The sequence below is a fragment of the Salmo trutta genome, chromosome 12 (genome assembly GCF_901001165.1).
Source record: "Salmo trutta chromosome 12, fSalTru1.1, whole genome shotgun sequence".
Lineage (NCBI taxonomy): Eukaryota > Metazoa > Chordata > Actinopteri > Salmoniformes > Salmonidae > Salmo > Salmo trutta.
This window is the reverse complement of record NC_042968.1, coordinates 25,273,226-25,294,978: the sequence shown is the minus strand read 5'-3', so window position 1 is coordinate 25,294,978 and position 21,753 is coordinate 25,273,226. Positions and strand designations below refer to the sequence as shown.

General features: G+C 41.8%; 3 protein-coding genes across 4 annotated transcripts in view; 1 reads left to right on the top strand and 2 right to left on the bottom strand.

Moving 5' to 3' along the window:
- Positions 1-2,504: 2,504 nt before the first annotated feature.
- Positions 2,505-10,495, bottom strand: LOC115203240 (coatomer subunit beta). Its single transcript, XM_029767753.1, has 22 exons — positions 10,310-10,495; positions 9,689-9,842; positions 9,330-9,559; positions 9,032-9,201; positions 8,815-8,929; positions 8,633-8,725; positions 7,766-7,903; positions 7,553-7,672; positions 7,326-7,433; positions 6,977-7,123; positions 6,729-6,874; positions 6,523-6,619; positions 6,266-6,426; positions 6,032-6,152; positions 5,680-5,907; positions 5,306-5,485; positions 4,767-4,911; positions 4,511-4,630; positions 4,259-4,404; positions 4,079-4,168; positions 3,465-3,620; positions 2,505-3,276 (listed from the first exon to the last, which is right to left on the bottom strand). The coding sequence occupies exons 2-22, from the start codon at positions 9,777-9,779 to the stop codon at positions 3,217-3,219; spliced, it is 2,862 nt and encodes a 953-aa protein (XP_029623613.1). The 5' UTR covers positions 9,780-9,842; positions 10,310-10,495; the 3' UTR covers positions 2,505-3,216.
- Positions 10,496-10,998: 503 nt separating this feature from the next.
- On the bottom strand, positions 10,999-15,565 carry LOC115203238 (proteasome subunit alpha type-1). Its single transcript, XM_029767752.1, has 10 exons — positions 15,459-15,565; positions 14,748-14,792; positions 14,556-14,657; positions 14,349-14,452; positions 14,155-14,243; positions 13,966-14,036; positions 13,755-13,884; positions 13,603-13,682; positions 11,488-11,592; positions 10,999-11,330 (listed from the first exon to the last, which is right to left on the bottom strand). The coding sequence occupies exons 1-10, from the start codon at positions 15,459-15,461 to the stop codon at positions 11,271-11,273; spliced, it is 789 nt and encodes a 262-aa protein (XP_029623612.1). The 5' UTR covers positions 15,462-15,565; the 3' UTR covers positions 10,999-11,270.
- A 771-nt stretch (positions 15,566-16,336) lies between these two features.
- Positions 16,337-21,753, top strand: part of LOC115203236 (cGMP-inhibited 3',5'-cyclic phosphodiesterase B) — an 85,631-nt gene continuing 80,214 nt past the window's right edge. The window contains exon 1 of one of the 2 annotated variants that reach the window (XM_029767749.1): positions 16,337-17,665. In XM_029767749.1, the coding sequence (XP_029623609.1) occupies positions 16,775-17,665 (891 nt within the window). In that variant the 5' untranslated portion in view covers positions 16,337-16,774. The remainder of the gene's footprint in view (positions 17,666-21,753) is intronic. The other variant, XM_029767748.1, reaches the window with a different exon arrangement.

The following is a 21,753-nucleotide window of genomic DNA, read 5'->3' as shown; positions in this document are numbered from 1 at the left end:
TTTCATACTTTCAGCTATCATTAATCCCTGATGGTCTGGATGATCAATAAGCCTATCTTCCAAGTAGCACATCATTGTTAGTGGGAAAGACAAGTTTAGTCTGGCCTGGAGGGATTGATTTTGCCTAATTTCTATGTATTACCTTAAAAATGGGAATGTATGCTGCTGCTTGACACTGTCTGTTTTCCACAGCTGTGGAGCGCTGTCCTCACAGACAGCTTTGGTCAATATCAAGACCCCCAGAGTGAGAGCTTTCACACAAAGGCACTTTGTCCACATATTTATATATTCATAATTCCATTTATTTATTTCGATTTGTGTGTATTGGGTGTATGTTGTGAAATTGTTTGATATTACTTGTTAGATATTGCTGCACTGTTGGAACTAGAAGCACAAGCATTTCTCTACACCAGCAATAACATCTGCTAAACACGTGTATGTGACCAATAAAATGTGATTTGATTTGATTTAAAGTGTGTGTGCGTGTGTGTGTTTGTCAGAGCCGTCAGGGCTGACTGAGTTCTGCTATTCTGTAGCAATGGCATGCATGCGTGACCACAGTGATCTTGGTGACGCATACAAGTGGGTCTATATCTGAGCTTCTGGAAGGACCTACATGTTTTATAGCCCCCAGCCAGTGTATAGCAATACTTTATGCAATACTGGTGCATGTGTTTATATATGTAAACTGAACAAAAATATAAACGCAACAAGGTGTTGGTCCCATGTTTCATGAGCTAAAATAAAAGATCCCAGAAATTGTTCATGTACACAAAAAGCTTATTTCTCTCAAATGTTGTGCACAAATGTGTCTACATCCCTGTCAGTGACCATTTTATCATTTGTCAAAATAATCCATCCACCTGACAGGTGTGGCATATCAAGAAGTTGATTAAACAGCATGATCATTATACAGGTGCACCTTGTCCTGGGGAGAATAAAAGGCCACTCTAAAATGTGCAGTTTTGTCACACAACACAATGCCACAGTTTTGAGGGAGTGTGCATTTTCCATGGCGACTACAGGAATGGTCCACCTGAGCTATTGGCAGAGAATTTAATGTTTATTTCTCTACCATAAGCCACCCCCAATGTCATTTTAGAGAATTGTAGAAACCACATGTAACGACGCCAGCCCAGGACCTACACATCTGGCTTCTTCGCCTGCGGGATCATCAGAGGAGGGGGATGCTGAAGAGTATTTCTGTCTGTAATAATTTTGATTGGCTGGGCCTGGCTCCCAAGTGGGTGGGCTTATGCCTCCCCAAGCCCACCAATTGCTGCGCCCCTGCCCAGTCATGTGAAATCCATAGATCAGGGCCTAATGAATTGATTTCAATTGACTGATTTCCTTATATGAACTGTAACTCAGCAAAATCTCTGAACAGTACATAATATGATTTTCCTTCATTTTCCCTCTGTCTCCTCCCTGGAGGGCTATTCAGCATGTTATATTGTAGACTCCTGAATGAACAAATTCCAATTGACTCCCACTCTGCAACGTAGTGCCAGAGGCATTTGAGGAATTCACATTAACTGCTGAAATCATAGTCCACACAGCCTGTGGGGTAGCTGAGGAACAACAGGGGCGGTGCACGAGTCCCTCCACTCCTCAGGAAATATGGCCTGTTAAGTATGTTACAGTAGGTCACTTAATGGCTCTGTACCTATGTTATATTTACAGCCCTGAAATCCTTATGTCGACAAAGTTAAAACGGTGAGGCTAAAGGGGAATTCTGGGTTGAAAAAGGGGAGATATTTGTAATGGAAGAAATCTTGTTGATTTACTGCGTTGTTTGGGTCTCTTCTTTCCAGTCAGTCATTGTGATACCACACAAGAACAGGAAGTTTAAGAAAAATGTGAATCACTGAAAAATGTGAGTCACTGAAAATTCATAACTTCTATTCTGTGTAGTATTTTGTCTTCAGATTTTAGAGTGAGATGAGGACTTGAGAGGAAAAGGACCTAATGATTCATCATGGGTTTTGTTTGTTAGTCTGAACTCTTCACTATTGGCCTAAAATCATGTTTTTCAAACTCTTTTCTTACAATCAATCATAATTTCACAGTAATGTTGCCTTTAAACATGCCGGTCTCTCAATATGAGAATCAAAAGGATACGTGGGCATCATAGTCAGAAGACGTGTGTGAAATGCTCACATTCTAAATCTTCCATACAAGTCAAAACGTGATGTAATTTCCTTTCCAAGAAACAAGGGAACTTTTGACTGTCTATTCAACTGGGTAATTTTTATATAATGGTGAGGTGGAAAAGGCAGTCAAAGCAATGTAAATGTGTGTGACTGTGATTAGAAATTGACAAGGGATTTTGATTTGATGATCTTTCGTCATTACACCATTTCAATACATGGCAAAGACTGATCTCATATAGCACGTTGACTGTATTCACGCTACATTTGTATGACTTGAAATTTGGGACCTGGCACAAACATACATTTTCACTTCGTTGATGCAATTACTTGCAATTTACAGAAGCAATAACCTTTTTCCACAAATCTTAAAATTTTACTTTCAAGGAATTTGCATGCATCTGATACAATAACCACTTTGACGAGTCATTATCCGTAGTGTAAAGACAATAATGGGACATGAGATCAGCTAAGCTGCTTATTCACAGGCAGCCCAATTCAGATCATTTGTTTGGTCAAAAGACCAATTAGTTGCAAAAACATCAGAAATGTGCTGCCTGTGTAAACACAGCCGGGTTGGCTGGAATGTGCATTCAAACTGAATCCATATTTCATGATTTAGTCTATGACATTGCATTTAACTTTACTGTCATAACATTTGAAAACAGCATAGTTAAGGGGTGGTGGATCAGAAGTTTTTCCTACCTCGCGTTCCCTTCGCGTAAGTAAAGAAAGACTGAACACACAAACACCCCATCGTCTGACAAAATGTTGGGAGTATGTTTTGTTATATATGACATGTTTATTGAAAATGAAAGATATCCCTGGCCTATCACTTGGAGGACAGTGAGAGGGAGTTTCTTCCTGACACAGGAGGTGTAAACCATCTCTCATACCCACATATCGAACCGTACTTAATCAAATGGCCATAAAAAAAAGCTATCGCTTTATGGCCAGAGACAGATAGAAGAGACTAGAAAGGACTAGCAGAAAGCACATTTCTTTGCAGATGAATCTTGTCCAGTGATGTGGAGTTCTCAGTTGGACTACTGGTTTTCAGTTGACTTTATGCAGATGTTTTTTTCTGGGAAAGGTTGATCTTGTCACCCAGACTCAACGCCATACCCTGTAGAGAGAGGGGAAGTGTTACTTGCAATGTATAAACTTCAATAAACAATTCCACCCCGATGTTTGCATTATTCTATCATTACTACGTCTGCATCCCAAATGGCAACCTATTTACAAAGGTAGTGCACTATATAGGGAATAGGGTGCATTTTGGGATGTAGTCTGAGTGTGGAGTGAGTTTCTCACCTGGCTCTTGGCCCGGATGCGGATGTGTCCGTTGACAGGGGCATCAGGACCCAGGTGGATGGGCTTCTCAATGCTGACGTTGGCCAGGGCGTCTTCACCGAAGATGGAGCGGGCATACAGGTTGGCAGCCATGAAGCCACAGAAGCCAGAAAGTGCCTGGTTGTAAGGACAGACAAGGTGGAGTGAGTGAGTGAGCATCACATGCATTACTACCCATTTGACCTAGTAGTATGAGTCCGATTGGTCCTGTAGAAACGTGCTCAGTTTGCTGAAGACAGGGCTATTACAAGAGAGAGTCAAGCTTAATTGTCTAAATCCATGGTGGATTGATGAAGAATTTGAAAAAAATACATGAAAATAGGTACATATTGCCTGTATCTCGCAGGGTGTCCTTTTCTTTTCAAACGGATTGATTCAATCAGATAATTATAAAAAGACATTTAGAAATCAAATCCTAACACTGTAAAAAAGGTAGCAGCAGCAATGTTAGACGCTCTGACAACTTCCACTCAGCCTTCCTATCTGCCAGGTTTAAAACCTCCTTTCTGTTCTACACATCATCATCATCGTCCTATTGATGTAGTTCAAACTGCAATATTCCACGACTACTGTACCTTCTCTGGGGTCAGGCACTTCATGTTGGTGGAGCTGAGGATGTGGTGGAGGTACTCGTTCAGGTCCGCAATGTTGGTGTTCACTGTCACCTAGAATAAACAATGTTATTACGATCATCCACTGAACACACTAAGAAAACAAAACCAAATATGGACAGTTCTCTTATCTAGCAGTAGTACCTTATTCTCCCACTCAAACTCGGCCCACATCTGTCTGAACTCTGCGTCTGTGCACGAGGCTGGCTGGATGTAGTCCATGATGTCAATGTGGATGTCACTGAGGACCACGCAGTTCCTGTCGCTGGCAGCTCCTGATACGTCATACACTGAGACAGAGAGACATTAGAACTGATGTCGTACACATGGAGTGGAGGCTGGCATCAGATTATTCATGACAAGTACTCTGACAGAAGTTAGAAGTGATCCTCTTACCTATGTTGCCAAATATGATGCCATTCTCTGTGGACGCCACTTTGACATTAGCCTTGATGTTGGCAAAGTCATGGGGTGCCAGAGTGAGAGGAGAAGGCTTCTCAACCAGCTTGAGGTCACCTGTTGGATTGAAAGGTTGATATCAGCATTAGACATACATCACCTATGGTAAACAACAGAGATTGCCCTGAAACAACCCTTAGTAAGGATGTATGACTCTCCATATAGTCATATGAACTATAGACTAGAACCTCACCCAATGTCGCCAGCTCCAGGGTGCAATTCTGAAGGGTGTCGTTGGTTTGGTTGACGACCAGCACGTCCAGCACAATGTCATACTGGTTGACATGGACATAGGCCTCAGCATAGACTGGGTCTGAGAAACCAGTCAGCTGGGTAACCTGCAATACATCATACACTCAGAATGACATGGTCCTCACCAACCTGTTGTCATACAACAGCGCACCTGTCAATAACTACCTCAACAGCACTAATAGCTAAGATGAAAACGTACATTTCTGAATAGGATCCTGATACAATCCATGCCATAGCCTGAACTTGTTATATTCATTCCCTCTTTCATAGTTGTTCCTATGGAACAGACCTGGAAAACACTGATTTCTCTGTTGCTATGGCTCACTGTCACGTTGGAAACAATGCCACCAGCTGGCAACTTGAGGTACCATCACATACATCTACTATCCAAAAAGGCACATGACCATGTGATTCGCAAGCACACAATTTTGTAATTCTGTAACAGAACGGTGTGTGTCTACAGGGTCCTTGTAGGCGTACCTTGTTGAGTTTGGAGGCCATGGGGTCGTTAGCCTCTTTTTTAAGAGTGGTTCCCATGGCAGCCAGTAAACTGAGCTGGAACTGGTCCTCCTTGGAGGACGTCTCGTTCTTGGCCGTCAGTTGCATAAAGGAAATGGGGTCGTCTGCCTGCACCAGCACGTTCCGCTTCTCTGACTCTTTCTGTGGATAAGAGCACAGAACACCATCAGCACATAGCAATACAATCCAGCAGTGTCCAAATGGATAGGCAGCCAGGTGAAGGGAGAACTAGAGTATAGCTGACTGAACTGTGAGAAGGCAGTGGTTTAGTGAGAAGAGTGGACTGGAAGCTATGGCCTAGTAATCTAGCAGCTATGGCCTAGTAATCTCCTTACCTTCTGAGATAGCTTCTCCTCCTCCAGCCTAACAGTGAGCATGTGAGACAGGGACTTGCGGCACTCCTTATTAAAGATGTCGTTCATGAGGGGCGAGCACTCGGACAGCACTTTGAGGCACAGAGAGATGCGGTCCACATCGTCGTCTGTGATGGGCTTCTTGGGCAGAGAGGACTTTCCCAAGTGGAGGATGGTGGCCATGATCAGCATAGACTCAGCCACAAAGGACTGATGGAGAGACAATAATAGAGCATTAGATTCACTTCATGACTTTCAATGGACAGTGAACATGGAACACCTAAATCACAACTGTTTCCCAACCGTTTCAGAAGATAAGAGGTTCTATACTTACATTCTGTCTCTTTTTATCTTGAACGATGGCGACATATCGCAGGGCCACTTTGGTCAGGGTTGTGGCCAGCGAGGCTGCCACATAGAAGTCTCCGTCCATCAAGAAGCCCCTGAGAGGAGGCCTACAGGGAAAGGGACGACAGTTTCATTCAGTGCCATATCATCCACTTCTGAAAGACAACCACTGCAAGCTAAGAAACTATGTATTTTAGACACAAAAGGTAATTTCTTTTACCTGTCCTCTTCTTTCTTTGAGGGTCGGGAGGAGCTGAGGGCACTCTGTGTGACGTAGGTGCCCATCTCTGTCACCAGTTTGGCTGCTGGCGCTGCGCTCACCTCTTCTTCTGGCTTCCCCTCCCCAGTCTCTTTCTTGATCTCGTTCTCTACTATGGGGATCTGAAAAGGGGACAGACAATGAGCCACTGGCATCAAGTATCACTCTGGTATTGAACGCTGAAAGTGAATGAATAATCCATAAGCACACATACATACCTCTCCAAGCGACCTGCGCACTTCTGTCATCACACTCTGAATGTCCTCTTTAGTGCTGCAGTATTCTCCCAGGATCCAAAGCGCTCCTCTGTAGATCCTAACACAGTTTAAAAGATTGGATGTCAGCATAAAAAAAAAATCTGTAATTCTCCAAAAGTATCCTGTAAGTCTCTATTTATATGCAAGCTTGTCAGTCTTGGTCTTACTTGACAGTCCTGATGGCGTGGAAGACTTCCAGCATCTTCTCGATGATGAGGGGCCTCAGGTTGTCAAACCTCTGAATGGCCTCCCTCACAAACTCCAGCACATCAGCCGCCGCTGCCTCGTTAGTGTCACTCAGGAACTCCATCAGCTGAGTGATGCACATATGTCATTTAGATTACATCACAGAGGACAGAATGACTCTAGCTGTGTTTGATTTCAGGGTTTGTATGTGTGAACAGGGTAGACTCACCACAGGAATGACATTGGCCGCCATGTCAGGGAAGCGTACACTGCATGAGTGGAGGGTGCGCACCAGCAGCTGCCTGAATTTATCAGTGTCCTCATGCTCCGTCACGTTGTTGGTCTTAATCACCTCCTTCTTCAGAACTATCACCAACTGGAACACAAACACATGAACACCTTAGAATAATCATCCTTTTACAAAATAGACAGGAGAAGCGAGTCCACAGACACAGGAGAGGAGAGTCCACAGACACAGGAGAGGAGAGTCCACAGACACAGGAGAGGAGAGTCCACAGACACAGGAGAGGAGAGTCCACAGACACAGGAGAGGAGAGTCCTGAGGATGACACCCCCACCTCCTCTACGTTCCGAGATGAGACTAGGTCCAAGGCCAGCTGCAGGGTCTTCTTCCGGACCTCGAGGTCAGGCGTGCTCAAAACACGCAGAATGTCCATCACCAGGTCCTGGGTGGACAGAGAACAGACATGTTAACCAGGTTATTATTAGACTTCAAAGACTTACTGGTACCTAACATGGAGCCTGTTCACCAGGAGCAACATTAATGAAAGTGAAGTCGGAGTACCTGGAGAACACGTTCATGAGTAGGATGCTCCTTCAGCTCTATCAGACGATCCAGGACGATCAGCTTCACGTTGTTGTCACTCTCCTTGATAATCAGGTCAATGTAACACTGGGCAGCAGCCTAGAACAAACACACAAATGCCATTGAAAGACAATACCAGACCAAAATCCACAGCAGTGGCGTGTTGTGTTGTAGATAAGTGAGAGGGGGTACCTTGATGGCAGTGGGTGCGCTGGACAGCGTGACAAGAGTGCCAGCTGCCTCGTACTTGACGGCTGGGCTGGAGGACTGCAACAGGTTGTAGATGCAGCGGATGAAGCGGGCACGCTCAGACGGGTTAGCGTGGCACACCTAAACATTGAGGAAACAAGAGACATGACAAATAAAAAATGCCAGTACTTACGTGGATATAATTTTCAATTGAAGCTTTGTTGTTTTCTTTACCCCTTTTTCTCCCCAATTTTGTGGTATCCAATTGGTAGTTACAGTCTTGTCTCATCGCTTCAACTCCCGTACGGACTCGGGAGAGGCAAAGGTCGAGAGCCGTACGTCCTCCAAAACACAACCCAACTGCTTCTTGACATAATGCCCACTTAACCTGGAAGCCAGCCGCACCAATGTGTCGGAGGAAACACCGTACACATAGGGACCGTGTCAGCCTGCACTGAGCCTGGCCCTCCACAGGAGTCGCTAGTGCGCGATGGGACAAGAACATCCCTGCCGGACAAACCCTCCCCTAACCCGGACAACGCTGGGCCAATTGTGCGCCGCCACATGGGTCTCCCAGTCGTGGCTGGCTGCGACAGAGCCTGGACTCGAACCCAGAATCTCTAACACGATGCAGTGCCTTAGACCACTGCGCCACTCGGGAGGCCCTTCAAGCTTTGTTTTAAATTTTCTTTAACTCATAGCAAAATGTCTTAATAGACCCCACACATTGGCATATGTTTCGGCTTGCTCCTTCCTTAGTGCATGTGAGACAGAGAAACAGACATCAAGTGACATCCTGTGTTTTTCTTTACATATTTCTCAAAAGAGATATCTGGAGGTTTCTAGTGGGAAAATGTCTGAAGGATTCACCTTGTAAATCAGCTCCACAATGACCAACTGGAGAATATCTCCAAATGTATGCACTTGATCAATGCAGGTGCTGAGGTAATCCAGAGCTCTGTCCTGCACAGTGGAAATGACCAGTGTTAGTCCGAGGCACAGAAAAATGTTGGTGAGCGGTCTGTAATAAAAAAAGTGAAGATGCAATTGACCTGGTCTGCGTGAATGAGCATCATGAAAGCATTTCTCTTGCAGCTGGCATCTTTTTCATTCACAAGGAAATCATGGATCAACTCAGGGGCATCTGGGATGAGATTTTCGAAGTTCCTGAGATGGAAATAAAATTTCTCAAGTAAATGCCATGTTCTCCATTAAGGGTCATAAACAGTCATATGGAACTTCCGTATTGTATCACTACAGTAAGTTTACCTGTAGATGGTGTAGATGGCCAGTACAGCATTGCGGCGAACGTAGCTGTGGCGGTGCTCCAGGCAGGCGCGGATGGCGGGCATGAGGGGCTCCAGCAGCTCAGACTCCTTCAACTTGCACAGGAAGCGCAGGGTGGATCCACGGATGAACTCGTTGGGGTGCTGCAAGTCCTGAAACAGACAAATATACATTTAATGCCTCTTATTCAAGGACAATAGTCACACATCATACTTTCTTATGCTAATTATATAATTTATCTAACATTGAGACAGTACACTTGTGTTGTATGCTACCATACCTTTCTGTAGGCGTCACAGACCAGGATCATCTCCTGAAGCAGCTTGCCATCTGTAGTCGTCTTGGGGACAATCTCCCAGAAGACTAGCAGAAGCTTTTTAATGGTGTGGTCTTGAAGTGGGAGGACAAATCGGATGATGGTCATCAGTAGGCCTGGCAGCTTCTCTCCATTCAGTATCATGATGATTACCTTCTTCAGGGCCTCTGTCTTTGCCTTGATCTCTCCTTTTTCTGATATCAGGAAAAAATAACGTTGTATTACTCTTAAAGTCACACTAATCACAGATCATTAACACTGAATGTTTAGGGTCGGTTAGGTGCCTATTGACAATGCAGATAGAGTCAACAAATGACACTTACCTAAGTCTGCTTTGAGACTGACTTCCGATGGAGGTTCGGAGTCATTTGGAACATTGATCAAAGTGTAACAAACATTCTCTGCGGCTGTCATTTTGCCGGATGGATCGTCTTTCCTCTTGCAACACCCCAATCAACAGAACTGTTAAGATGATTCCTATGAAGTACCCATCAAGTAATGTTAATGCATAATCCGACAAATGTAAACATAGCTGCTATTACACATAAGTTACTTAACACGATTCGTGCGTTCTAATACTGCACAGCTGTAGCTAAGAAATATGTGGTAGCTAGTCGACACATCCACGTAGACAAGTCAGTTAGCTATAGTAGCTAGTTAGTAACGTTACTATAGTAGCTAGGTAATGTTATTCACACAGGCCGCCTCGGCTGTTAGTTAGCTAGTATGCTAGTTATTGACAAGTCAATGGCCTAACGAATTATGCAGCTCAATCAGTGACATTCACTAAAAAAAACAGAAATGCAATATGACCGTAACACTTCAGAGCCTAGTAAGACGTTTTGATTTTGCAAATTGAGCACGCTCAAACGCTTGTCGTCCATGACAGCTAGTGTTAGCTTGCAAATGGTGGATGGATACCAAAACATATTTGGAATAATTACCCAAACCAATCTTGGTCACGATAGAGAAATAAGCACGTTGCTGCCTTTTACTGCACGTTTACTATATTTCAAAATATCCTCATTTGTCGCGTCTGTTATTTACTTGGGCATCTGTAAAATTGCTCAGAGATCTTCTCGAGCTGTCCGTTCCCAACTTCCCTGTGACGTGGAAGATTAGCTACTTTCTGAGCCACATCACTGATACAGCAAGTGAAAAGGGACAAATAACCCGGATGTCTAGATGCGAAGACGAAATTCTAATTAGTGTTACCAAATGTAACAATATTCTATATTGCCTCCATGTATGTACTCAACTGATGCTTTACATGTTTTTGCTACAAGTAACTTATACATATGCTATTTATGAAATATTGAATTGTAGGTTTTGTTTATATCCCATCACTTAGTACGGCCCAATCCAGAGGGTCGACCAAGCCACATTATATAAGGCTACCATTTCAGTTGGGTTTGTAAGTAGGTTGTGTTACCAGTGATTATGATTCAATAAAGTCCATAGTAATCCTGGGTTAGTCATGATGTTTGAACATCTATGTTTTTCTTGTTCAAAGTTCAGTTGGTGCTTAGGTATAAACAAACCCACTTCGGTTCCTACCTTCACTTTGAAAACATCCACCACCGAGTGGCCACATAAGAACGTAGAATGACAATGCAGTAATGAGAAAAGATAACATCACATTTACATTTATTTTAACGAACCAGACAAGTTAAGAAAAAGTTGTCTTTAATGACAAAAAATGAATGCAAACATTGAATGGCTAACAAAAATCATAGATAGTCGATTTGAACATACACAAGTATAATGGTAATTTTTCTCCATGTTGATACAGTTACAAGTGAGTGTGGGTGGAATATTGGTTGTGGACAGGATGCCATCCATTGACTGAAAGAATCAGGGATAAGAGCTTTGTCATCTTCACACTGTCTGGGACACACTTCAATCTTAGAGCTCCATGGGCTCTTCTGGCTTCTCTGCTGCCGCCTCGTCATCTGGCTGGGTAACCTGCAGCACAACAAGAGGACAAAGCATGTGCATTGTCAGGTATGGAAATAACTGAATAATGTACCGTCAATAATCTTATTAAGGCAATAACCGTTCCTCTTGACAAGTTTCCTCAGAGAAAATATTTTTATTCAAAATTTGCCAAGTTGTTTTTTACCCTTCTCTGTGGCCTCTCCTCAAGGCCTTCAAGGAATGATGCCACATCACCATCATCGTAGATGGTGAACTCCATGTCCTTGCCAACAATCCCGATGGACACATTCTAAAAGGGCAGACAGTAAGTTGTCAATCTGTGATTTAAGTTGTGTTCTGATCCCCTACCCTTCTCTCTGAACCACTCGTGAATTTAAAAACATTGGATTAGTGTAAGAATGGCTAGGTGTTTTCACATAATAGTAGTTATACCAGTCCATCCCCTCATGGGGAGCGAATGAGAGCCCACTTCAGGGTGAGGAGTAGATAATTGGACAGTAGCCTGATGGAAAAGTCTTAAGGTTACTACAAGCTTTACTCCGTTGATCTACGTGCACGTGGGCGGAGTGGGATTTTTGGAGGAGGGGATACATTTTGGAAACATGATATCCTTGCTGGTCCCACTCCCATTCAAATCAAAATGTATTTGTCACATGCACCAAATAGAACAGGTTTAGACCTTAGTGAAATGCTTACTTACAAGCCCTTAACCAACAATGCAGTTAAGAAAAATAGGTGAAAAGAAAGTATTTACAAAAATAAACTGAAGTAAATAAAAAATAAAAAAAACAAGAATAGAAAAATAACAATTTAAGAGCAACAATAAAATAACAGTAGCGAGGCTATATAGCATAGCATATATGCATAGTCACTAACTATACATTCATGTACATTCTACCTCAATTGGGCCGACCAACCAGTGTTCCCGCACATTGGCTAACCGGGCTATCTGCATTGTGTCCCGCCACCCGCCAACCTCTCTTTTACGCTACTGCTAATCTCTTTTCATCATATATACATAGTCACTTTAACCATATCTACACGTACATACGACCTCAAATCAGCCTGACTAACCGGTGTCTGTATGTAGCCTCGCTACTTTTATAGCCTCGCTACTGTATACAGCCTGTCTTTTACTGTTGTTTTATTTCTTTACTTACCCATTGTTCACCTAAAGCCTTTTTTGCACTATTGGTTAGAGCCTGTAAGTAAGCATTTCACTGTAAGGTCTACACCTGTTGTACTCGGCGCACATGACAAATAAACTTTGATTTGATATGCAGGGTGTACCAGTACAGAGTCAACATGCGGGGGCACAAGTTAGTTGAGGTAATTGAGGAAACATTTACATGTAGGTAAAGGTAAAGTGACTCACAAGGGGGCGATAGCAAGGTTTTGTAATGTTTTTTTATTTTTATTAGTAGCTAGCTGGCAGCCTGGCTTTAAACATAGGAAGCTAGCTAGCCTTTTTAACTTCCCACATCTATCTCCATGTGAAATAATCAGCTGTATAATTTAAACATATGCCCTGGCAAATATTTGTATACTTGCAGGTTTAACTACTGATGGGGAAACAAAGCTTCCTGAAGCTGAGGTTTTCAAGACAATTGTGTCAAATGCTGTTCAAAATCATTAGAGCAGCCAAATTAGCGTGTGCTCAGCATAGCCTTTTTGTCTTCTACCAAACCAATCAGGTGGTTGTTCGACGAAATGAAGCTTCGGACGTCATTAATAACGCTCTTCTGATAAAGTGATACAGGCATTGGCACACTGCTTCAAAGTACACTTCTTAGCGATTTTGACGCATGCCTCAGAGCTCAGGCATCAAACATAACATCACTAAGTGTCAAAACATTATCCCAGTTTGATATGCTGCTTATGTATTAATTCCCATATCAGCTAAAAACAGAACATCATAAAGTTTTGCTCACAGAGAAAAAAGAACATGGCTAGCTAGTTGGCTATAGCATGTTCTACCATTTCACACTTGCCTGATAGTTATAACTTCTAAACAAAATACCTTTTTGGGTGGATTCTTGTTGTTTGGTTATCAATGCAAAATAGGCTACTTGATTAATAACCTATAGATCGGATCGACGAACCAAGCGACAACCCTGCCCACCACGGCTGTGGAAAGAATGATACGCGCATCTCAATTTTCAGGTAGTAGAAAAGTATGTTGAATGCCGGATGGTATTACAAGAAGCCGCCCCTTTTGTGACAAAAAACGACATTCCAACATTGCGCTAAGCTCCGAATCTTACGTCTCCATAGCGCTTGCAGTAAGCTTAAGGTTTACCTTTGTGGTAAGATCTTGTTCTGCAGGTAGAGTTTCTCTCAGTCCCCGGAGGCCATGTTGAACTAGGTCATTCAGTTCACCTACAAGACAGAATGAAAGCTTTACAATGTGCTTACATCAGAAGCAGAGAAGAAAAGGCAAAAAATACTCACAGTCAAAAAAAGTGTCCATATGTCTTTCCAGGTAGGTACGTGCAGACTGGGAGCGGGCCCCTATGGACATGGCCTTGCAATCAAAGTAGTTGGCAGAGGGGCAGGTCTGGAAAATGTGTGGCCCCATATCCTAGAAGAGACAGACAATATTAGATATGACATACTATTCCACTAATATTTAGAGGGACAAACCAACCAAAACATATCTTACATCATATCCTGCGATGAGTAATCCCACACCATAAGGCCTTCTTCCATATCTCTGTGTAGGGATCTGGGTTTCTGAGTGCTAGGTCAAGGTGGATTATCTTAGTTGCAACAGTGTAAAAACTTTTAAAATGACCAATACAGACAAGTCATGTTAAGCATCATAAAAACTAAATTTGTGGTATAAGGATACTGCTTCCAATTAGTGTGACCAAGCGGGACACAGGGAGAGGCCGATCAAACACGAACCTGGAGTCCAGGCACTCCTGACGCATAAAGTTGCTGAAGGAGTATGATGGAAGAGAGAAGTGTTAACCTCAGTCAGAATAACACTGTCTATTTCTCTTCAAGAATATGAAAAACCATGCACAACAGATCCTCTCTTACCAGAGTAGCCTTGCATCAGCAGTGAGGCCAGCAATGGAGATGCCAATATGGCTGTCGACGTGTAGAATTTTCTTCTGATGGGCAGCCAACTCGGACTGAGCTCTCTGGACAAGAACACAAAATTAGGATTATAAATAGACAACATTTACACTACTTTTCATATAATCATGTCCTTCAATGCAAATGTAAAATCAATGTAAATTGTACCTTCAGAGCCACAAGTACAGCATGACCGCGAGATTTCAGACCCACTGTGGCAGATCCTTGTTTCACTGCTTCCATAGCATATTCAATCTGATGAATACGCCCCTGAAACACAAAACAGTGACCTGTTATGAGTCACAAATATTGCAGCTGAAATTGCTAACTGTTATGTTACCTGTATTTACAGACTCTTACCTGTGGACTCCAAACTGTGACATCATTGTCATACTGGTTGCGGAACTAAGAAAAATACAAAATTTAGTCCACAATCTAGAAACCTACATGTTGCTGTCATCATTGATTCCATAATAGAAATAAAGTTCCATTTGCATGTGAAAATGTTATCATGGAATGCATTATTGCTCCATTGTTTATATTGGCTGCCCAAAGCCCACTCTTTTTATGGTAAGTTACTTCTTACGTGTCTTTAACAAGGCAATGACTCAGCTAAAACAGCGTTGATTTAACTAGCTAGCAACACAGCTTGGTCTTCACACAGTGAAGTTTGACTTCAAATTGTGAACAAGTAATCTAGGTAGCTAGCTAGCTAACGTTAGTTGAATAGATAACCATTGATTAAAATGTGAGCTATGTCCAATAACATTAAGCAAGAAGTCGGCTACTACTATCATATTCTACCCAAAATATGGGTTAGTCACAGGTTAGTGGTGCAGCCATAGCATTTGTTGTTGTTCTAACTAGCTATTCTATTTCATTACATTTTTTTACCGGTACAGTAGCGTGGCTAGTAAGCTTAATAACTAAATGCTTACTCATTGCTGGATAGCTAGCTAGGTAGCCTTTCAATCCAACTACAGATAACAGAGATTTCTGGTGCATTTACTTATTACGTTTGCATTCACTTTTGATATATCGTACATATTATATTATTTCTTCCAAGTTTACCATGATGATAGAGCTTTCCACCAACAAGAGCCTCCGATAACCGATGAGTGCTTGATTACTTTTCCTATTGATGTCTGCGCAAAGGGAAACAAGTAGATCCCAGAGAGGGGGATCCGCGTTCTGTATTTTTCTCTGCCTGTGATGTGAAATTATTCACCAGACACTGCTGAAGAAATCAGAACCCCCCACAATACACAAAGTAAAAGTGTGCAATTACTCAGTACACCTAATGTTAAACATAATCTACGATCTCGTCGAAATCAACTATTTCCCCCTGAAAATGTAGACTTTGAAGGTGCGTTCCTTATTCTTACATAAATATTACTTGCTTTCTATGATATATCCAAATAGAGTTCCATCTTCTCTAATATATGTAGTGCTCAAAATATGCGATTCCTTGGAGGAACATTGCTTTAATTTACAAAGTATCATTAGAACACATAAAATAGGTCTTCTAAGATTAATCATGTTTTCAAAAATGAAGTGGTAGATTTCGTTAGTTGAACATATTTGGAAATATTTCAATATCACAGGCCTGCCAGAGTAACTAGGCCTATATAGGGGTACAATAGCCTGGCTATGTAATTACACTAGAAAATAACTACTACTATTATTACTACTACTTCTACTACCACTAATAATAATGGCTACACCTTCAAATAATGGGCCTTATTTTTTGGCCAAAATGTACTTTATCAATCCTAAAATCCTAAAGAAACAGATCAAGTTGCATATCTGTTTGAAGGCAAGATCATTTGACGTTTGGATTTTGACCAAAGTAACGGTAAGCAAACTCAGGTAAATTGATAAAAGCACACTTTCTTTAATTACACTGTCAACATGTTGACGTTGTGTGGTTGTTTTTAGCTGTACATATTAGCTATTTTTGAGGTTTTCAGTGTATTTTGAACGCGTTCAGACAATGCAATTAATTGTGATTTCAAAAATGCGTGCACTAAAATTACAAAAAGTTTACTCGAACTGATTAACTCCGACAGTCTTAGATTTTATATAGCAGCACTCTTCTTCCGTCTTCTGACCGACCATGAGAGTGCACGGTTTGTTTCCAGTGCTGCAGAGCGCGTGCCTGTGTAGCTCTGTAGTTTTCGTAGCGGATTGTCACATCTAGGCGGCGACACGGAGTCCCTTTTCTCTAAAAACAACAACATTTCACCTTTCTTTCTTTTAGTCAAAATGCTTGAGCACGTTTGAGTGACCATGGAGTGCGTTTGCCGTCATGTAGTGGAGTGTTAATACGTCGAGAATATTGGGAGAAGGAAACTTTTGAAGGAATCCAAGGAGCTACAGTTGAAAACATGGCTGTTCGCGAAGAAGGAGAGGTTTTGCACAGTAAAATCAGGCACCACGATGGGGTTGCCAATGCAAACAGCACAGAGAGCTTCAGGAACGGCTATGTGAAGAGCTGCGTCACCCCTTTAAAACAAGACCATCAAAGGGGATTTTTGTTTAACGTCTGTAGGTTTTGCAATGAGGACATTCTGAATTCAAAAATATTTCGAATTTCTGGCCTATACCTGGGTGCATTCGCAATTTTTGCAGTTTCGTTGCTTATTTCCAGGAGCTTGCAAAGTGACTTCAGCTTTTGGGATTTGCGGACTTTTCTATCGGGATTCTCTCAGTCCATCAGCCCTCTCTTTAGCATAGGCTGTGCATTCTTCTTTTTGACCTTTTATTTAAGGAGGAAAAAGAGGGAAAGTAATACATGTTGGCTTGTGTCACTGCCAGCATCATGTTACTTAGGGGATTTTTTAGTTTTGCGGTTTTTGCAGTGGGGAGAGGACCAACACCAGATGCAAATGATTGGCAGGTTGTTATTCGTGTTGGGGTGTGTGGGTCTCCTAACACTGATCCCCACTTTGAAACTCAAACACAGTGTTCTGATCCTGGTGTTTGCCAGTGTTGTGTGGTTGGTGTCTTTCACCAGTCTGAGCTGTCTGCCTGCACTCCTGAGACCCGTGTTTGCGTGTTTTGCGGGTGTCTCAGGCTCTCTCTTGTCCCTCTGTTTTGACCATTATTACCCGTCAAGGGAAACGCCGAATAGGATCTCCAGCACCGAGGAGAAAGTCCCTGTGATCAGACCCAGGAGAAGGTCCAGTTGTGTTTCTTTGGGGGAAACGTCGACCAGCTATTATGGCAGCTGTAAAATGCCTCGCAGACCTTCATTACCGTGCATATCCAGAGAACAGGTAGGTCATGGGCTGGCGTAATGTTCATCATTGCCTTCATTCATTTGTGCAAAAAGTATCACTAACTGCTCAGAGTTGAGCGCAAGAGTATACAACCTTGAACCTGTGGTCTCCAGCAAGGAGGCAATTCAACTCCATATCCATAATGCATAGGCCAGTAGTCCAGACGGACAATCACCCCTACACTGCTGAGCTATTCACCATCCAGGTCATTAACCTCCACTCACACCAAATAATCGTCTCTTGAAATAAACTAGTCTGATTGTCCTGCAATAATTAAACCCATATGACTATAAGTGACTTTTATTCAGACATCCTATTCTATTCTTGTTTGTTGAGAGTGTTGTGTTGATGACAGGAAAACCTGTCAAACAAGTTCAGTCCAAGTTCAAGCGTGATCACTTATGGTAGAGTAATCAATGCAATAATCATTTTATTTATTTATTAATTCACTCACAGGCATCATTTTCATATAGGCTTAGAAAATAAGTGGGTAGTGCTACAATAAAGGTGAAATAAAATAAAAAAATAAAATATTCACTAATATCTGAAGTGCTTTATAAGGTTATTATTTCACTGTAGTTAGGATACCCTGCTGTGAGGCCACTGCAATGGAAAGTGTGAGTAGCATCAAGTGTATTTATTTGGCTTCAACACTCACTGTATTCCAGGCAATGTATTGTGACCATGGATGATATTCTATCCCCAGTAGTTCAAGATGGAAGATATTCATCCAAGACCCCCCCCCCCCCCCCAATAGTCAAACTTCCTGTTCACACTTACAGTTGATTGTAAACAAACAATATCACAAACAATTATAGGCTACAATTTATTTTAAAAAAGATGCCTCTTGATTTTATGGAGAAGACAACTTGATGAAATGGCTTATTACTTTCTTACGCAGGCCCAATCATAACATTCTTTGCAGGGATGTGAAATATTGCTAGCTTGCTTACATTTTCAATATCTGAGCTCAGAAAGAAGCTCTTTTTGGAAGGACTGGGCCGTCCACTCTGACAGTAAATAGACATCAGACTTTAACCCTAAAGGAATGTAATTCCTTGAAAGATTTATAATAACAGGCTATTTGTGTGTAGAAAATGTATGGATTGCAGTCTGCCTTTATTTTATTATCAGTGATGGTAGCTGATTGTAGTTTATTTGTGAAATATTTAGGTGTAAAGTCACACATTAATAATAAGAGTTTTCAAATTCAATGATGGCAATATGTTCAGCTGACATTTTAGTATGTACCCTGCCCTCTCTGACCATATTAGATTAGCCTATCATATTGTTCATTATCAGTTAGATTTATCCGTATTTAGTTTTGCCTCTCTGATTCTGTCTATGAACCTGTGACGTTTTATAAAAGTGACCTGCCAAATATTGTTTCAGCAATAGCCTTTGTTGTAAACTGGACTACCTTAAAGATGAAGATTATAATGAAACAGATGAGACGCAGAAGCTGCATAAAGGATGTTTTATTACGGTGTTGTAATAGCACACTTCACTCATACAACACAACATTCAATGTGTTGTTTGTTCATTTAACTCATTGTCCTGGATGTTGTGTCAGGAATAGATTGCAGGCTCAAGTCTGGATGCTACCATACAGGTCTGGTCTAGCGTTAATGTTGTCAGGCAGTGAGGGGCATTGGTGTAAACCAGTATTGATCAGTGAAATAAAGATGTCACTGCCTGTTGTCCAACTGTATTGACTTAACAAGAGAGGACAAGAGTGCCAGCATCACCCAAAACATGCTACTGTCCTAGCTGAAGGACCATGTTTTAGTATCGCAGGCAAGGATGTTAAGAGTGTGATGATGTGCACGTCAGGTTCAGTGTCCACAGTCAAGTCCTGTATGTGACACTTTGTCATGATGTAGTGTAGACTAATAGTAATTAAGCCTAGCTCAAATGTGGTCTTAGCGGACATATTTAGTTGGGAACTGAAAGGACGAACTCAAACGTAATACTAACCATAGATCATACTTGTCATCCACACATGCATAGATTACTGGACTTGTTTGGTCACACATTAAATGGCGCCTCATATATCATGACATTACATGATTTGTTGGTAATTGATTCATTAGAAAATATATAGTAAAATAATGTATATTTTTTGGGGTCAGCACATGATGCTTATGATAAATGCTGTGTGGAAAAGACCAACTCATGTCACTTAAAAAAATAAATAATGATTTTGACCTTAAAGGAGATTGTGTCTTGCAACATTGGCAATGTGGAAAAATACACAATTTATATAATAACATTTTCCACAAATTAATATTTACAAATGAACAACACTACCATATACGATCAGTGTCAACCATATTTGAGTTTGCATGCAAAGTTTAGACACGATCCTTGCTTTTGTCCTGAAGCTCTGTTGATATTGACATGACGGTATGCTGTGTGTCCTGTTCTGCATTAGATCCATTTGTTGCCAGACAGTGATGCATTTAAGCCTTGTTTGTTAATTGTTTCTAGTTTCCACACAACAAAAGTTCAGTGTTAGCTGCCAGACACGTAGCAACACCAACACCTTTTGATATGAGACAATGTGCAGCTGAAATCAAAATAATTTACTCTTTGAAAGACAACTATGTTTTAATAGGCCTGTCTCTTGCTGGAACTCTCACATGATAACTACAGTTGAAGTCAGAAGTTTACATGCACCTTAGCCAAATACATTTAAACTCAGTTTTTCACAATTCTTGACATTTAATCCTAGTAAAAATTCCCTGTCTTAGGTCAGTTAGGATCACCACTTTATTTTAAGAATGTGAAATGTCAGTATAATAGTAGAGAGAATGATTACGTTCAGCTTTTATTTCTTTCATCACATTCCTAGTGGGTCAGAAGTTTACATACACTCAATTAGTATTTGGTAGCATTGCCTTTAAATTGGTTAACTTGGGTCAAACGTTTCAGGTTGCCTTCCACAAGCTTCCTACAAAACGTTGGGTAAATTTTGGCCCATTCCTCCTGACTGAGCTGGTGTAACTGAGTCAGGTTTGTAGGCCTCCTTGCTCGCACACGCTTTTTCAGTTCTGCCCACAAATTTTTTATGGGATTGAGGTCAGGGCTTTGTGATGGCCACTCCAATACCTTGACTTTGTTGACCTTAAGCCATTTTGCCACAACTTTGGAAGTATGGTTGGGGTCACTGTCCATTTGGAAGACCCATTTGCGACCAAGCTTTAACTTCCTGACTGATGTCTTGAGATGTTGCTTCAATATATCCACATCGTTTTCCTTTCTCATGATGCCATATATTTTGTTGAAGTGCACACGGTCCCTCCTGCAGCAAAGCACCCCCACAACATGATGCTGCCACCCCTGTGCTTCACGGTTGGGATGGGGTTCTTCGACTTGCAAGCCTCCCCCTTTTTCCTCCAAACATAACAATGGTCATTATGGCCAAACAGTTCTATTTTTGTTTCATCAGACCAGAGGACATTTCTCCAAAAAGTATGATCTTTGTCCCCATGTGCCGTTGCAAACCATAGTCTGGCTTTTTTATGGCGGGTTTGGAGCAGTGGCTTCTTCCTTGCTGAGCTGCCTTTCAGGTTATGTCGATATAGGACTCGTTTTACTTTGGATATAGATACTTTTGTACCTGTTTCCTCCAGCATCTTCACAAGGTCCTTTGCTGGTGTTCTGGGATTGATTTGTACTTTTCGCACCAAAGAACGTTCATCTCTAGAAGACAGAACGCGTCTCCATCCTGAGCGGTATGACGGCTGCGTGGTCCCATGGTATTTATACTTGCGTACTATTGTTTGTACAGATGAGCGTGGTACCTTCAGGCGTTTGTAAATTGCTCCCAAGGATGAACCAGACTTGTGGAGGTCTCCATTTTTTTTTCTGAGGTCTTGGCTGATTTCTTTTGATTTTCCCATGATATCAAGCAAAGAGGCACTGAGTTTGAAGGTAGGCCTTGAAATACAGCTACAGGTACACCTCTAATTGACTCAAATGATGTCAATTAGCCTATCAGAAGCTTCTAAAGCCATGACATCATTTTCTGGAATTTTCCAAGCTGTTTAAAAGCACAGTCAACTTAGTGTATGTAAACTTCT

Coding starts and splice junctions, on each gene's coding strand:
- LOC115203238 (XM_029767752.1), bottom strand. Junction 14,658..14,747: donor TCACAGTTTGGAGTCCACAG/GTAAGAGTCTGT, acceptor TTTGTGTTTCAG/GGGCGTATTCATCAGATTGA. Junction 13,885..13,965: donor TACTCATCGCAGGATATGAT/GTAAGATATGTT, acceptor TGTCTCTTCTAG/GATATGGGGCCACACATTTT.
- LOC115203240 (XM_029767753.1), bottom strand. CDS start 9,779: ATGACAGCCGCAGAGAATGTTTGTTACACTTTGATCAATGTTCCAAAT. Junction 6,427..6,522: donor TGCGCAGGTCGCTTGGAGAG/GTATGTATGTGT, acceptor TCCCCTTTTCAG/ATCCCCATAGTAGAGAACGA. Junction 4,912..5,305: donor TGGCCTCCAAACTCAACAAG/GTACGCCTACAA, acceptor GATGTATTGCAG/GTTACCCAGCTGACTGGTTT.